Raw genomic sequence first — 17,674 nt, 5'->3', positions numbered from 1 at the left:
CATCATCACCAAAACATCCTGCCTCTCTTCCTCACGTTACTTTATCCCATCGTCCTACCTAGATATTTCCCTCTGCTGGTCACATTAGGCATTATAGTTAATCTACTATCAACAGTCTATCTGGGGAACAGGATGTGTTGAACAGGATATCAACAAGGGAATAGATTGAGGGTTATGTATGCGCGCGCAGTGCGTGCGTGTGTGTGTGTGTTCGCGCCGATCTGTTGGGCTGTGTGTGTGTTCGCGCCGATCTGTTGGTGTGTGTGTGTGTTGTTGTGTTCGCGCCGATCTGTTGGGGTGTGTGTGAGTCTGTGTGAGAGAGAGAGTTTGTGTGCACATGTATGTTTGAGTGCGTGAAGTCGGACAGCTGTTTGTAAATCGGCTGTACACTCGTTATTGCGGTGAACGTGAGACTGAATGACTGCACTCGAACATGTCCACTATGGTGTCGGACAACACTACAAATGTCCGTCCCTTCAAATAATGCCCTATTTAAGGGTATAGGGTCGATTTCAGATTCAGCCCCTGTCGTGGAGACTGAGCAGCCCAACATCTCGATTGAGACAGAGCCTGTCGTGTGCGCGCCCGCCGATCTGTTTGTGACTTGTGTAGGTGAGTTTGTGTGCACATGTATGTTTGAGTGTGTTTTAAGTATAATTACAAAGGAATTCATTGGTTTTGTTTAACTCTGAAACAATTTTCGAGTTGCGTTGTGGTAAAAATAGCTACGGGTAATGCCAGCTGATTGAGGAGTTCAACCACTCTACGTCATCAACCTAGAACGCAAACAAAATGGCGCCGCCCATGGTCCAAATATAAAATCGATTTTTAAAATAACGTAGATCTTTCATGGGTTTTCTACTACATAATTCAGTAAGAGACATCATTTATGTTATATTAAGCCATACAAGTCTCAACACCATGGGATCCCTTTAAGCAAGCCCAGTGTCTTCTGATTAAGGAAAAAAGCCTTTGCCCTAGAGAGCGAAATTTCATAAAATACTAGTGCCTGTGCTTGATGAATCATGTCTCTTTAATGCAGTGCAGTATGATAGAAGAGAGAGATACAGGCGAGGAATCATCAACCGCTGCTCCAGCTCCCTCTGATAACACCCCATCTACAGATTGCCTTGATCAGATTCTCGTTTTATTTAAAACAGGACCAATCCCGAGGCCCGACTCCTTTTAATTTGCATATATTAACAGGGTTCAAATGCAGCAATAGCTAGGAGCACTTCCCAGTCAACTTCCCAATCTGCCTGCATAATGGCAGCCTATTAAATAGAGTTACTCATCAGTGCAGGAAGCAGACATGGGGAAAAAATATGGAAAAAAGCAGGCTAATGCGAGCGTTTGCTTTTATGCAATTGGATTGAAACAGACGTGAATATTCCTGTTGTGTTGCTGTGAACATATTAACAAATAACATTCAAGACAATGAGAAAAAATTAAGCATATTTACATACTCTACAAACGTCGCTGACATATTGCACATAATTCATTGTATTATTTTGAAGGAAAAAATATTTGTCTTTTTCTGCAAATGTAACCAAAGCTATGCAGGACTAAATGTATTAACCAATAACCACTAATATCAGTGTAACTAATATAACAGTCAAACAAGTCCTAATATTTCCCATCTGAATGTTTAGGAAACGTGTCACATTACAGGAGTTAAATGCATTGCGAATGGCATTTCAAGTTGTCCTTAAGTCATTTCCTTGGTCCAGAGGGGACGCTGTCTAACACGCGGTGGTCAGTCGCTGTACTAGAACATGATGACAGCATTAAGTCTAAATTCCCAGCTGCATTATCACTGGCCCTGGTCCGACGCTGGCTAAACCTGCAAAGCTTCCTACGGTTAGCCACGATTAGGCACTGCTATGGATAATCAATACTGGCTATCAATTCCATACTTTGTTGTGATGGATGAGGTGGACAGGGAAAAGGAAATAAGGAAACAAGGAAAGCAGTCTCTATTAGAGAAGGAAAAAGAGACAGAGTAGAGAAGAGGAGAAAGAAATGATGATAAACAGACCCATGCACCATGTATGCTGAACCCAAGAGACTAAATGAATTGTTAATAAAACAGTGAGTGCATAAGGTACCATGACCTAAAAACAACATTATTTATGGTATTTTTTTATCTAGGTTAATGGTAACTTATAAATAAATATGTTCGGAGTTAATTCATGTTCATTAATAATACATTTATTCACATTTTTTAATTAAATACATTTAATATAATGAACTTGTATAACAAAACATAAATATAAATATATATTTAGAAAATAACATTAACCAAAAATGAATGGTGTAAATGATGTTAAGAGTTGGCAGTCATTAAGTTTTTTTAAATAAATAAATTACTTTATTCAACAACGATGCATTAGATTAATTAAAAGTGACCGTAAAGACATTTATAATGTTACAAAAGATTTCAAATCTTCAAAATTTCAAACTTTCCTTTTCACAAAGAATCCTGAAAAAACTAATAATATATATATATATATATATATATATATATATATATATATATATATATATATATATATATATATATATATATATATATATATATATATATATATATATATATATAAAACTAAAAAAATATATATACACACACACACATATATATGTGTGTGTGTATATATATTATCTACTGTACATCATAGTAAATTATATTTGAAAATATATTGAAATACAAAATAGTTATTTTAAACTGTAATGATATTTCAGAATATTACTGTTTGGTAAGACTGCTTTCAAAAAACATCTTACTGACCCTAGTGATACATGTATATACGTGTCATTTTTTACACAGACCCCACACACATGATCTTATCTCAGATGAATGAATGAGAGAAAGGATGCAAGGTCAGAGAGACAGTGAGAGAGGGAGGGGGAGAGGGAGAGAGGGGTGTGTGTGTTGATGGTTGGAGGGGTGATGGTTGGAGTCAGGACTAATTACTTGCAGGCAAGATGCACTGGGTCACTAACTTTACCCTGACACCTGGACGCCCCAGTCATCAATGAACTGCCGTCTAATCAGAAGTGAAGGGATTCAGGGCCCAGTGCTCTCCCGTAGATGATAGCTAATGACAAGGGTGTTGGACACGAAGCCACACACGTCACACTATTGCAGTCTCATCACAAGTGTAACTCAGTGGAAGTATCTGTGTGTGAGAGATCCATTCGTATTATCACACATTAATAATAACACAAGTCTGCTGTTGTACTGCTTGAGGCAATTAGTTAATTGCTGCTTTATCAGAGCTCTATGCTGCCTGTCTTTGTGACGTCCTCCAAGCTTTGACAATGCCTTGTTTCCCTTAATGCCCTGTGACAGAGAGCATTGTACTATCTCCTATGGTTAGTGTCAGTGGAGTCACCACACAATGAGGAGGCCGTGGAGCAATTTTCCTCTCCCTGTTCGAATTAAGACCAGATCAAGTCTCTGTAGGCTGTCAGCTTACACCTTTAGCAGTCATGTGTACTGTACAATTACAAAACACGGCCCCTTTAGTCGCCTGCTCACTATGCAGGTTTATTAGCATTGTTCGGCATGAACAAAAGAGGGCCTACTTTTTCAAGCGTATGTAAATCGAAACTGTCACACTTTTCTAAGGGGATCACATTCCTGGATGTTTACTACTTGTCACAGACACTAAAAAATAAATAAAATAGTCCTTATGGAGTAAAAAAAAAAAAATCACATTAGTATGCAAGGAAAGCGTCCCTCTGACTTCAAATAAGCATAATGGTTTAAAGTCAGGTATGTTAATGCGAATAATCATTGCAATTTCTGTTAATTTTAACTGTCAGTGGCCACAACAGCCTGTGAAAACATGAGGTAACAATTTAGCTTTTGTATCACTCCTCTCCGAAGAAGGATCTCGTTGAAAGAAAAACAACCAGGGACGCCGGTCCTAAAACATGTCTTTTCGAAAGCACTAACTGACTATTTTCAAAAATAATTTTGGACTTTCTGCACGCAGAAACCGCAGAATAATTATCATAGCATTGGGCGGAATTATTCAGAAATGACTCAATCTTGAGTGCCTGCCATCTGAAAAATGGTTTTGAGCTTTTCTGGTAAAATCACTGCTCTTTGCAAAAATAATAACACACATACGCATAACTGACTTATTATGACATGAGAAAAAAATATTCGCGCATCGAGTATTGTCTCCATTTAATGATACAGCAATATAAACCCGGGGTCGGGCTATGGATCTCCTGAGACCATTTCCATCAACAAAAAGCCTCTCATCGTGGAGATCTTGTTTCACGAGGAATGGCCTATTTTCTGTGAAAAAGTGAGCTTTGGTTCCTTTGCGATCATTGTAATGGCACTGCTTATTGTATAAACAATTTTATCACCAAAAACTTAGCAATTTTTACAAACATGACTGATAATCCTGTTGATTTCCTGTCGTTTTGGACATTTGCAGGTACGAAAGCAGGAGTGAAAAAACACTGCAAGCTTGTGTTCCTGCAGCCTGGCCTGTCTCCGTCTAATCACAGTGGAATGTGGCCGCCTCTGCGCCTCCTGCTTTGTGTAAGGAATCAAAGGGAAAATGGATGGCCTTGCATTAGTACATCACCCATGGCTAACAGAATGATGAGACCGATTTGGCTGTATGTCATATCTTTCACTTCACTGCTTTCCCATTTCAGTTTATGTAATGGCTACAAATTATGGCCACAAACCCTGAAAACACTGTCTAGGGAGGCGATCCTAAAAAGTAACTGTTATAATTGCTTGTGTGCCCTCCAAGTAGAAAAAAAAATAACCTAAACCGTTAAAATATCTTGTCATGGCTCTGAAATGCAGGCGGATGAGAATGCGACCACAGGGAAAACAAAGAGCAGCTTTGAGGATCGTATTCGGAGTGTAACCGAACAAAGCACGCAGTCCTCTTCGTATACACACTTGCGTCAGGCTAAAACAAAACGCGCCTTTCTTTCTTTCTTTTTTTTGAATGCCAATCTATAACAGAAAAAAGAGAACATGTCCATTAGTGTATGTTGTTGGCCTACAGCTGCCATGAAAATGGTTCTCACTGCATTGGTGGTAATTTGGCCCTGGTTGCAAACCTCCTGAAGCATTATCACTCAGAAGAAACAAAAGAGCGGGACATACAAGGCTCTCTCAGCTCCCATCCGGCCGCAGCATTTAAAGACGTGTTCATCTCTAAAGTCAGCTAGACCTTTTGTTTAAGCCCCTGCCAGACAAAGGTCTCCTCTTCTTGCCTAGTTTTAATACACATAGAGGGAGGGGGGTAAGTGTGGTGGGGGAGACTCTCAGAAATAATTACCTCCATAAGATCCCATCTCCTCTCTGAGAGCCACGACAAAATGGAGAAGCAACCCAAGGATGCAAAAAAGCCCTTTATGCATCAACAAGCCCATCAGGCATTTTACAGGCCAAGCTACAAGCCAGGGAAATGGGTCCCACTCCACATGCACACAATTACAGTGCTTTCTTCTTTTGTCTTTTATTAAAGAGGACTAAAATACTAAGCGAATGCATACAAATGCATCTTCACTGTTATTTAACCCGTTTATCAAAAATATCAGTGTTAAATATTTATATAGAAATATCACACAATATAACGCAATAGACTCATACAACAGATAAAATATTAATGCTAAGCTATCGATTTGGCTTTATAAGAAAAGCACCAGCTGTAGTTATTCCAGAATGGAAATAATCAACATAAATATAATTTAGAAGTTATTAAACACACACATTCGCGTATCATCGTAAAATACGAATTTGCAGGGACCACATACACGCCGCAGCTCAGATCACTGTGATTTACAAATGAGGGGCGCCACTTCAAAAACATGCTTAACCACACAACCCCACAGCCTTTCCAAATTCTCAGCTTCACGATGTTTACCTTGTGTAAATGATGAGCCTTCTGGGTCCCGAGCGCAGGGAATTACAGTCGCCCTGGGAGACTTGGCAGTCTGATTCTCAGGGAGGATGGGCTCATATAGTCTCTTTAGGAGGGTATATTACTGTTAGTGCACCGCGAGAGCTCTGCCATACTTGGTCTCGTTTGGCTAATTTAGCGCATTGGGCCCATAGAGGACAGATTCATTTCCATGTACCGCAGCGATCGTGCTGCTAAGACCGGAATCTTGTCTTCCTGATGTACACAACCCAAGTCTAAACTGTGGGCAGGGCCATGTTTTAAAGCTTCGCGTTTATCAACAAAAACAACCCTGGTGAGTTTTTGCAGCGCAAACCCTTTTCGGCAGGCTTTTGTAGTCTAATTAAACAATAAGCAGTCGGATATATGGCCCTCGTGCTATGGCAGGGCTGCAGTTTGCTGAGTGTGGCTTTTGGCACTAATGCATTTCTCCTTTATTTAACCACTGTAAGCGCCACAAAATCTCCCCTTAATTACGTCTTAAAAATGGCATCAAAATTGTTTAACGAAATCCATTCACATGTACATGAAGTCAATGGCATTCTAACCTTTATTCCCAAATGGTTTTATAATTATTTGGCGCGTTTCCACAGAGCTGCTTTTAAAAGAAAGATACAGGTCAGCAGTTAAATAAATCTTTTTTTTCTTCTCTCCCGCTCTTCATGAAACTGACTAATGACCAGAAAATGCTAAACTAAGGAGTTATACCCACGAAAACCTACCGGCCCCCTTTAACATAGAGCTGTAATTCAGTGAGGGCTGAAATGTTGCTTACTCCAGGACCTTTTCTCTGGAGCAGAGACACAAATTATTACCATCACATACACACAGGCACCCAGCCCAATCCTGAGAACGCATTGGGCACTGTGTCATCGGGAGGGCAGACTCCCCCCTGGCCCTGCCAATTCAACCTCCCCTCCCTCCTGCGCTGGCATTTGGATAACTTTTTATTTATATATTTACTGTTTATACTTGCCAGTTGGAACAATTAACAAAAATAAGTTGCGATTTATCTGGTGCCAGTGATCCATTTCCTTAACTTGCCAGTGTTGGGCCCCGTTTGAAAGCACTTCAAACATTAGGATTATGGGGTTAAACTACCTGAATAATCTCTTTCCTCTTTCCCTCTAACCCTCCCTACTCGCTGCACTCGAGGCTCTAACCTATTAAAGCTAGTTACTCTTCAACCGAACCTAGCGTAGTTGTGTATAAATCAAAACATTAGCTGCCGCCTAGAGCACAAAAAAACAACGACAACTAGTTTATCTTTATGTAATGTACTCTGTCTGCAGTCCGCCCACCTCAGCTGCTCGGTCTGACGTTCGAACAAGTGAAAAAAGTATGGTCGTTACACGCCAAGTATAAATTCTGAATGAGTCTGTTAGCTTATACACATTAGCACCATTCTGAAGGACTGGGGTAAATACAAAAGCCATGAGATATAGCTGGAAACACTAGAAGAGAAAAGGTGAGACTTGGGAATAACCTTCGAATTTGAATATGCTGTAAAGGAATACACATGATATGGTGTTTACTAGCGACTCATGAAAGAAAACAATAATGCACTCTGTGGGATACACATATAATGCTTACAACAGTGTGTGTGTGTGTGTGTGTGTGTGTGTGTGTGTGTGTGTGTGTGTGTGTGTGTGTGTGTGTGTGTGTGTGTGTGTGTGTGTGCCTGTGAGCGCAACAGAGGTAGGCTGTCTTTCTAAAAGCAAAATAATGATTTATCTAACTGGTCCTTTGGTGTACCCAGACTCCGAAGCACCTTTGATCCAGATATAATTAATGCCAAATGTAAAACACACTCGTTTATTTCCAATATGGGTAGTTTTGGAGCTGGAGTTCCACATATGGTTCTCCGTTTAATCCCATCTGGTTCTGGAGTTCATATATAAACAGGACACTTTGGGGAACAGAGATTAATTCAGCTTTGGAATGCCATTGAAAACGTGTTAGTCGTTTCCCTCGGCCAGGTCAGGCAATGCAAAAACAAGTTAAGCGTTCATTTGGTCGAGCGGCATTAACGTGGGCATTATTATATAATGGACCCTGACTCGCTCTTATGTTTTAAATTACAGGTCCCTCTCAAATAAAACTATTAATCTTTTTTTCCTCCTTTTTATTTTTTTTTGGTGTGCGTCTCTGAATGTTTTACAGTCCTGTTACACTTATTAGCTTCTGGCAGCTCCAAAACTTTTAAATGAAAGCCAAATTGCTTTGGTCATGAGAAAGGAAATTAAAGCTCACTCCAGGGGGAAGAATTTCACTGCGAGATCCTCCCAAGGTAGAGTTTCATAACCTTCTGCATGCCTGCTAAAGATGTCACTGCGTACAGGGCTGAGTGTGGTACTGATATAAAAAGACGGTCCGTAATGGGAACAACATGTTCATTTTAGGGAGATTAGGCAGCTGGCGTGTTTTACATCGGGAGAAGAGGTGCTCCGGGTTTGCATTTGAAGGAGGAGGTATGTGGTATGGGAGTGGGCTAAATGGTGCACTCACCCGATTCGTTTGGAGGGCAGTCCTTGACGAAGTAAATATCGGCGAGGTTGTCTTCGTCTGGAGGAAGGCCCTGCTGGTGCAGCTGCAGCTTGCGGAGACCTTCGCTCTGCTGGTGCTTGACCGAGCGAAGGTGCTGCAGCAGGTTCAGCTTGGCTCGGCTGGAGTAGTCGCACAACGCGCAGTAGTAGTAGCAGGACTCCGAGTTACACGCACTCTCTTGTTTTTGCAAGTGCTGCAGGAGGGGAGGAGGTGTGAGCACAGATGGAGAGAGAGAGAGAGAGAGAGAGAGAGAGAGAGAGAGAGAGAGAGAGAGAGAGAGAGAGAGAGAGAGAGAGAGAGAGAGAGAGAGAGAGAGAGAGAGAAGGGGAGAGAAGGAGAGAAGGGGAAAAAGTCATTAGGGGCTATACGCTTCACATGAAATTACAGCCATCGTTTGTTTCACGGGCTGAGACAGCACCTACATGAAACAGATACTTCCTTTCCACCGTAATAATCTCCCGACATGAAATGCATTCCTTCCAGCTTTGTCCCAAACATAAATACTGATAACAAAGAGAGATTGTCAAAGCCGAGTACTTTAGAGGGGCTGCCCGATGAGGAAAGACAGACGAGGGAGAGCAAGCGAGGTGCAGAGGGGGAGACGAGCCAACGTGTCTTCGCCTGGCATCACGTAATCTGGGACATACGAGTAATTTACCGCGACAAAAAGTCCAGCTTAACTTAAGTCTGGACTGTGCAACTTTAGAAAGGGATAAGGGGATGATAGAAGATGGGATCTGGTGGGAGTAATTTACTATCTGTGCAGCGATAAAGATAAGAAAACAAATCTACCAGGCCCTTGCTATAAAACTACCACAGGTCTGCAGCTTCTTTCGGTAGGAGAGAGGCACCTCGGCTGCCATCCCACTCATAACGGCCTATGGAGGGTTGTGAAACAGTTTAAACATATACTGACACACACACACACATTCAGGTTTTATGTAGTCTAAATAATCACATGCTGCTTTGTGTATGTATAGAGAGGCGTATGAAGGCCTGTGGTGCATTAGCAAAGGAGAGTGGAAGCTAAACCCCCGCGTGGCCTCCCTCTCCCTCTCCCACCCTCTCTCTCTCTTCTTCGCTGACACAAAAACCCCTGCTACACAGACTCCACTGTATGTGTGTGTGAATCTCACAGTGGTGTTACTGCCACCATGCTGCTGATATTTTGAAGGCTAAATCTAAAAAAAAATAACTTTTTAAATTTTAGTTGAAAAAATTAGTTTGAATCAAGTTCAGTTCATTCATGAATTAGTTCAAATGGTTTGTTTAAAAAAAAAAAGATATAGATTATAAATTTAGATTAATATTAAAATTGTTGTTTTGTTTTTTATCTATATCACTTAGCTCTAATGTGCGCATACACAAAAGAATATTAAACTTTTCCTAAAGCTTAAGAGGAAATCCTGGCTACTTTCTCATGCTAATTCCAGCACTATTTGCAGCTATTAAACTGCACCTAAACGCTTTATTTCTCTTGGCGTTCTGGCTTCCAGTGGGTCAACTGGTGCGAATAAGGTGAACAGCCTCCTTCCCCCTCTGCCTCTAACAAAACCCAAACTGGATTGGTCTTTTTAGGGACAAGCACGCACACACGCACTGAGCTGGTGGGGCTTCCTAAGCTTGTTAATTCTGACAAGAGACTCCAAGCGGAGGCTAGACACAGAAGGAGAGAGAAAGTATTTAAAACAGTGCTTTGTAGGCGAAATCCGAACTGTCCAGCTTTGCATATTGTTCTATTCAACTCTAATGTGTTTCAAACAGCAGGGCTCCTGCATTCAGTCCTGCCTGACAATTATGCACTTTAATTTGGGCTAAAGTTTTGCATTAAAATTGTGCAGTAGTGCACCATGCAAGGCCTCCCCTCCACCTAAAACACATACAAAGCCCCCAATCCAACAAACAGTCCCACCTCCCTCCTCGTTCCCCAGGCAAACCAAGCATATCAAGTGTGCCTACAGTACTCGCAGACTAATGAACAATGTGTAAAAACAAAAGGCTGAGCGAGGCCTCCATTATCTGATCTTCCGCTAAAACACAAAACCGGTCCTCTCCGGGCCTGAAGGAAGTACCGGTGTGCCTGCAGGTGTGAGCCGGCTAAAAGAAAACCCTTTTGACAAAACAGATTCTTGGACTGTCAGGGATTAGAGTCATGGCACCAGTGGTAACACACATCTTTTCTTTCATAAACTCGGCAGAATTTTCTCACGAGTCTGCAGGGCCGCGCTCCGTAAGGGGCTCTCTGTGGCCATTGAAACGTCTTAAGCTTTAATTAAGTTGAAGTTGTCAGAGGAAAGCCTTTTTGGCACAGATTCAGGGTCATTAATTACAGCTATCTTTGTTTCTTTCCAAAGGGAAGCCCTTCGAAGACATGCGGGGCTACTTGTATGGACTGCCTCCCTGTAAACAGACTCAAACCTGGCTGAATTACCGCACAAACCTCTCGAAGGGTCCTACCACTCTAGGATAACCGCTACACGTAATGGTTCAGGCCTCTTCTGTCTGTAAATTAAGAGGAGAATGTGCTTAATCTTTCTTGACTCTCCCAAAAAACTAAATGAGTTCAATCTCATTGCTAATTCAGAACCAGATGTCTATGTAACCTTTGCATCATAAATTCATCTTAGGTAGTCGTACAGTTAATGAAAGAAAGAAAAAAAATCACGTCATTCCATTTAGACTCAAGATGATTTCTGGGAAAAACAGCAATATAATTTGTTTTCTCTGCATGATGACTAAACCTCATTAAGATGAATAACTATCGCTAATAAACAAGCATTTGCTCAAGGGCTATTGGCTAGCTATTGTCGCATTCATATCCTCATATTGCATTTATGCGCATCTTATCCTGAGTTGTAGCCCCTTTTAGAAGCCTCTAGAAGCTATTTTCATACTAATATGAAATAGATTTGTGTTCTTTGTGAACAAGCCTGACCACACATCTTAAATTATTCTGAATCATAATCACAGTTGTGTATCCATTTTTATGGTCTTCATAAAAAAAAAACAATGCAAGAATGCATGTCTAACGTTTAAGGGCAGAAAGACTGCGTAACTCTAGAAAATATTAATTTATTCACTATCAGCATTCCTGCTTTGTTTGCTCAAGACCTATATTGAAATCGAGTATTTTTCTTCCTTCTTTTATAGACCCCTGTGGCACTGGTGCAAGCTGTTCAGAGACTCGAGCCTGGGGTTTCTGATTTATGAGGTTTAAGCTTACCATTTTTAGTACTGCCAGACTCACAAAGCAGTTATATACTACCTGCAAAGTTCAAAATGTTTGTGGCATCCTGTAGCAGATTCTGCCCACCGAAAAGTCAGGATGCTGCTAGCAAAGAAAAGAAGGCCTATTTATTACTAAAATAAATAAATAAGAAGAATAAGACTCCAGTTTCTCTCACCTCGACTTGGTTTTGCAGAAAGCTGGAGGATAAATCGTGCAGTTATTCTGTCAAGCGCTAAGAAAATCTCTGAAACTGCTCCAAGTGCTGTTGTTGTGGGTGGCAAAGAGGCTATCTATGACAATATAGTGGAGCGCTCTTGCCTTTGATGGGTAATTGTTCTAGATTAGCATTTGGCAAACAACCAAGAGTCTAAAACCCCATGGGGTCCAATCATTTTAGCTAACTTGTCGTCCCTGGGTGCCCCTTGGCATGCCAAAGAGCACATCCAGTTGAACGGGATTGTGGGCACGAACACCCACCTCTCGTTCTCTCTGGGCTCCCAGGACCTAATCAGGCATGAGTTGGGCGACTCTAAAGCAAAGACGCCATCGTACTGTGCTGCCAAAACAATGCAAATCAAAGCACCAGGGACTCCTCATCACCTGTCAACCTAGGCCCCAATTCCCAGGGAGCGTGTTTTTTCCCTAACCTGACGAGACTTATTTATTTATACTGACTTCAATGATTACAAAACACCTCTCGTTGCCTTCCCCTCTGCCCGTCTGCTGTTGGCAGTAGGAGACTGGTTTCATTTGTACTGCCTGCAGTGACAAAACAGACTCATTAGTGGAATTCAGAATAAGGATAAGGGCTGTTTGAGACTAGATGTTTATTCGCTCCGTTCTGCTAGGATGACAAGACTCCTTCAGACAAGAAAAGAAAAATATGAAGGGTTAAAAAAATATGTTGCTTCTAAACGAAAACAAATTAGGGCATTCAAATGCTTTCAGGTCATTAGTGGGAAAAAATCCAAAAAGAAAACATGGTATAAAAAATAATGTTTTTGAGCATTTTTAATACATAAAAATAAATAAAAAAAATTAAAAATCTGCTTCTTTAATACTTGTTTGTATGCTTTCGAAGAGGCACCGGTTTCCGGTCTAACTCTGGGGACCCCGAGAATGGGGAAAAAAAAAGAAAATAAACAAAAGCTTGTTTTGTTCCTCAAAGCATTTTAAACACATTCCAGCCTTACTTGGAGGCCGGCCAGGTATACGATTCCATCAATGCTGACACCGTCCAAACACATGTTACCAGTAACCACTATTGAGCCTGGAGACATAAATGTAATGTTATATCATGGGTACCGCAGGAGTTGGCAACCTGAGTGAAATTCTTGTGCGAGAGGTATGCCCTCTACATTCCATTCAGAGATTGTGCACAAGGCCACCGTCTTTTCCGCTACAGGCACAAAACAAGAGCAAAAAACATTTCTTTTTAACTTTCTCTCTCCCCTACCTCAACAAATCCTAAGGAATGCATCAAAGAGCCCCAAATTACCTCCCCTATTTATTTTTTCCCTCTGAATCCGTCTGGTTCATCATATGTAATTATGGCTTAGGACATTCTGCCAGTGCATGGCTGTATGGTTTGCTGCTTAGGTCATATAATAATAATAATCATCCTTGCAAATGGATGCCAAGTTAAATAAGTGAATTAGCACAATGTGTCTTTCAGCAGCACACTCTCGTCTGAGGTGGCTTGTGGAGACACAGTAAAGAGAGCGGGACACACCCCGGGGTCCCTCCAAAACGACTAAAACCCACAACTGCTGCAGCGTCCATCCACAGCCTCTCATTTACTGTAATCGCGCTGAGACCAGCAGGACCGGTCTGGGGCGACACACGCCCCATTTTCCCAAGGACACTAGTCCTGTGGAGCTACAATGTACTGTGAATATTGCAGTCTGCAATGAACCCTTCAGTATGTCGATGCAGTCTGCACTTTGACTTTGGAACAGTTCATGTAAATGTTGGCCAGCCAAGCGTGGTCCAAACAGAAATCCACCAAAAACACATAAATCTACGAATTGACAGCCGGTTTGCGGAAAGTCTTAAAAGAACTTCTGTGTGTTTCTTTGGAAATATTGTTTTTCCTCTCATGTACATTTACATCCGCATTAATCATGTCGAAGTCTGAGTGCTTGTGTTTTACCAGCATTTTAATATGTGGATTGATCCGCAACGTAATAATTCATTGATCGCTGCAAGCGCCAATTCCTGTCGAATCGCTATTAAAGCAAACAGTGCACAGGGCGTTGGGAACCAATCATTCCATGGCTTCATACGTTTCTCGCCGAACGGTAAACAGATGAAGAGAGACACGTGAAGAAAAATATTTCCATGTGGTGCTAATCTTGTTGATCTGGTATATATCATTAGGCTTGCAATAATGTTCCTATGACAGAAGGAAATGAACGAAAACTTAAGACACTACAGGGTTCACGCAACTGTACTCCAAAATCGTATGCTCTTCCCACTGGTCCACTGAACTCTCTGACTCTGTTGAAGGTCAACCAGAGGTCTTACTGCAGAAGAACAATCTGTCAATCCTTAAATCATTATGATCATGTTTTAAAGTAGCCTACTATTATAAAGTTCTTTGCTTATTTAAATATCACATTAAAGAAAAACACAGAGGTGCCTAGGCAACATTTTTGGAATCCTAGGCACGTTCAAACTTTCAATTTGAACATTTAAAATGTTTTAAAACCTTGTGAACTGTGACTATGAATTTGTTTGGAGTGTAATAGGCATGTTTAAATGTTAAAACAAACATTTGGAACGTTTTTTGCCTATGTAGACAGGATTAAACATTTATAATGCCCAAAAATGCTGTCTAGGTAGGTTTAGAAACGAAGCCAGAGACTATATTGATGACATCCTGTTGTTGCTGATTGGTAACCATATAAATGACCCTCTCGTCTATATAATAGAATCACCAGACTTAAACATGAAGCAGCAGCATTGGAAAATTCCATTTGCATATCACCTCTCACCTCTGTAGTTGATATGGAAGATTAAGAACTAGTCCTTAATCTTCACTCCTCTAATCCTTCCCACCGCTAAGACAGACACGAATGTTCGTCTACTCCTCAAATTGCCTTAAAAGAAAGCAAACTCCCAAAGAAAATGGAGGTGTATTTATATTATGGTGATTTAAAATCTGTCGCCTGGACACTTCTCTCCCATTAAATCCACTGACCTTACCATTACCCTTAAAAGCTTAGCCTGTCTCCATCAGAAGGTGAAAAAGACCAGAGGCACCACCATCATCTTCATGCCATGCTATCACAAAACTTTGGTTCTCCAATTGAGCAGTGGTAAGGAATATGTTTGATACTCGTCTCACCAGAGTTTGTAAAATAATTACTAAATACAATACAACAAATTACTAAAAAGAGCACCTCAAACTTTTAATGGTATTAATACGAATTAAACATACATTTAATAATTATTGGATAATCTTTAATCAAACCATTTATATGATTTTACATGTTTATACATTTATTTATTTAAAAAGTGAATGCTGGTTAACTGTCAAATGTATAAAACCATGACAATTATTTGAAAATTAAGAAGTTTACCGTAACCTTTGCCTCCAAACACCGAACATACTATTATAAAATGATGAAATGTTTTAACTACAAAATAAAATATGAATAATGTGCAGCAAAATTTGTAAGTAAATAAATTTTGGAGATCTTGTATCATACCATCCCCCCACATCTCAGCATGTGTTTTTAATGCAAACAAAGAGTTATGAGCTCATAGTCTCAGGTGGGAAGCACAGGAAAGGATGATCCATGCTTGTGACCCTCAGCCAGTACAGTACGAGACTGTGACATTCCGACTAATTATGATGCATGGTCTACTCTACGGGCTGAAATCTTTCCTTTAAAACGAGCCCATGCAACGGTGAGACAATCTCCCACCTTGTGTATCTGATAAGAGCCGAATGAGCCCAGACTCACCGCTGTGTGCTTTCCCTATTCATACTTTTAAACATTAAACCCTTTCATGTTCCATCTGCCTTCTCCCCTTCCAAAACAACATAGAGGAGGGTCCCTGATTTGCATCCTATTATAGGAGGGAGGGAAAGAGGGAGGGAGGAAGAGAGCGCAGGGATCACGGAGCGGAGCTTGTTTAAAGAGCCCTGCCTCTTGCTTTGCTGCTCTCACTCCTCAATGGGAGCACTTCTTAGCCGAACGCTTTGCATATTGCCTACGAAGATCTTCAGGAGTCGAGTCTGTAGGGGTGAACGCTTTTAACCTGTGCTGTATCAAAAGAGTCTAAGTAAATAACACCTTATCCACCCACTAACCCACACATCAAGAGCCGACGGGGATATATTAAGAATGTTAAATACATACAGACAAATATAAATGTTCTAGTGCTTCTAATGCGTATAAACACATCAATTCAAACTGTGGTATTGTAAGTCGATACAACTGATACAGCTAATGTCTCAACCACAGTTTATGCAGTTACAACCCATAAAAGGAAAGCCATTGTTTTTTCGCTGAAAAGCCCTAGCCATAGCTTGCATTCCACGGTCCACTCGACATACCACTGGCCACTTTGAAGATTACTGAAATGTTTGCCTTTGTTCTCCGGAGAATCACACAAACCAGACAGCCTTCTTTTCAAACACACTGCACCTTTGGGTGAACAATTAAGCTTGGTGGCATTCAGTAAAGCATGATATTAAGAGGAAACTAAGGTGAGCATTTGGATGTTGGAAATTTTTTAATTATAGTACACCGCATTAAACAAAAGGGCCATCTGGATCTGACGGAAATGCTTTGGACAATTATGAAAATGATAATTCAACGGGTTAATTTACCTAAATGTGGAAAAAATCATGGGTGTAATCCCAAACAAGTGAGTGGGACTTCTATCAGATCTATTTCAAAGCATTAAGGATTACTAGTAACAGTCTAATCCTGCTGAACCTAAGGGGAGGTAAATCGTATTGTGTTGGAAATCCTGGCCAGGAAAGAACAGGAGGTTAAATGAGTTCTTTGCTCTGTAATCGAATATCACACTCTACTTATCTATTCAGTGAGCACCTAATGTTTAAAATCAATTACTTGAGGAATGCTTTCTTGCATTCAGGTCTGTTAATGTGAGCAAAAACTGCCACCCATGACTGCTGCTCTGTCTTCACTAGGGCATCCGTTCTGGGCCATAGCTGTTATTAAACGACACACGTCAATATTGATCTTAATTCCAATCTTTTCTGCAAACTCTCTCTCTTTGCCGTTAATTGTTGACCGACCTAATAATCTTCGGGGTGATTCTTCTTTTTTTAAACATGCAGCCTGCGTGTAGCTACTTAAAATAACTGCGAGAATAAAGGTTAGCATTGAAAGAAAAATCTCAGCTGAGTTACAGGGGAGACCTCAGGGGAGCGTGTGACGTTCAGGCATACATTTATTGTCCAATAATGCTTTCCAGACAAAGTCATATGTTTGCTCTCTGTCTGTGTCTGGAGAGTTAAAACAAAGCTAATTACCTTCAGCCAGCTATTTCACCAAGAATATCATATTATTGCAATTCAAGTCCTTCCACGGCTGGCCTTATCAGAGAACTGTGAGTCATCCTTTGTTAAGCTGGGCCCAAATCCCATGAGAAATGGAGGGGTGGGGGGAGTGAAAAAACGAAGAAGAAGAAAAAAGAAAAAAAATGAGGAACAGAAAGGAAAGGGGTAAAAATGACAAACTCCTGCCACTCTTTGTTCCTGGGAGTGCCACGCTCCCCTTCAGGGCTCGGTAAGTCTTATTTCCTCTGCTATGGTTCCCATACCTGTCAGCCTCAATAGCCTTCACAGTGCCTGCACAGAGACAAATGGGCTGACCTGGCCGGCCTCTCTGACCCACGGCCAACAGGAAGATCACATCTGGTTATTAATATCAGAGCATCCTCATATGGCGGCCCCCCACCCATCTTA

General features: G+C 41.0%; 1 protein-coding gene across 1 annotated transcript in view; it reads right to left on the bottom strand.

The window, feature by feature from the left end:
* The window catches only part of zfhx4 (zinc finger homeobox 4), a 72,843-nt gene that overhangs the window by 29,832 nt on the left and 25,337 nt on the right, over positions 1–17,674 (bottom strand). The window contains 1 exon segment of the mRNA XM_067434880.1: positions 8,457–8,688. Coding sequence (XP_067290981.1) covers positions 8,457–8,688 — 232 coding nt within the window.

Source organism: Pseudorasbora parva, chromosome 24 (genome assembly GCF_024679245.1).
Source record: "Pseudorasbora parva isolate DD20220531a chromosome 24, ASM2467924v1, whole genome shotgun sequence".
Lineage (NCBI taxonomy): Eukaryota > Metazoa > Chordata > Actinopteri > Cypriniformes > Gobionidae > Pseudorasbora > Pseudorasbora parva.
Note: the sequence above shows the minus strand (reverse complement) of the source record. Positions and strands in the feature narration are given on the sequence as shown.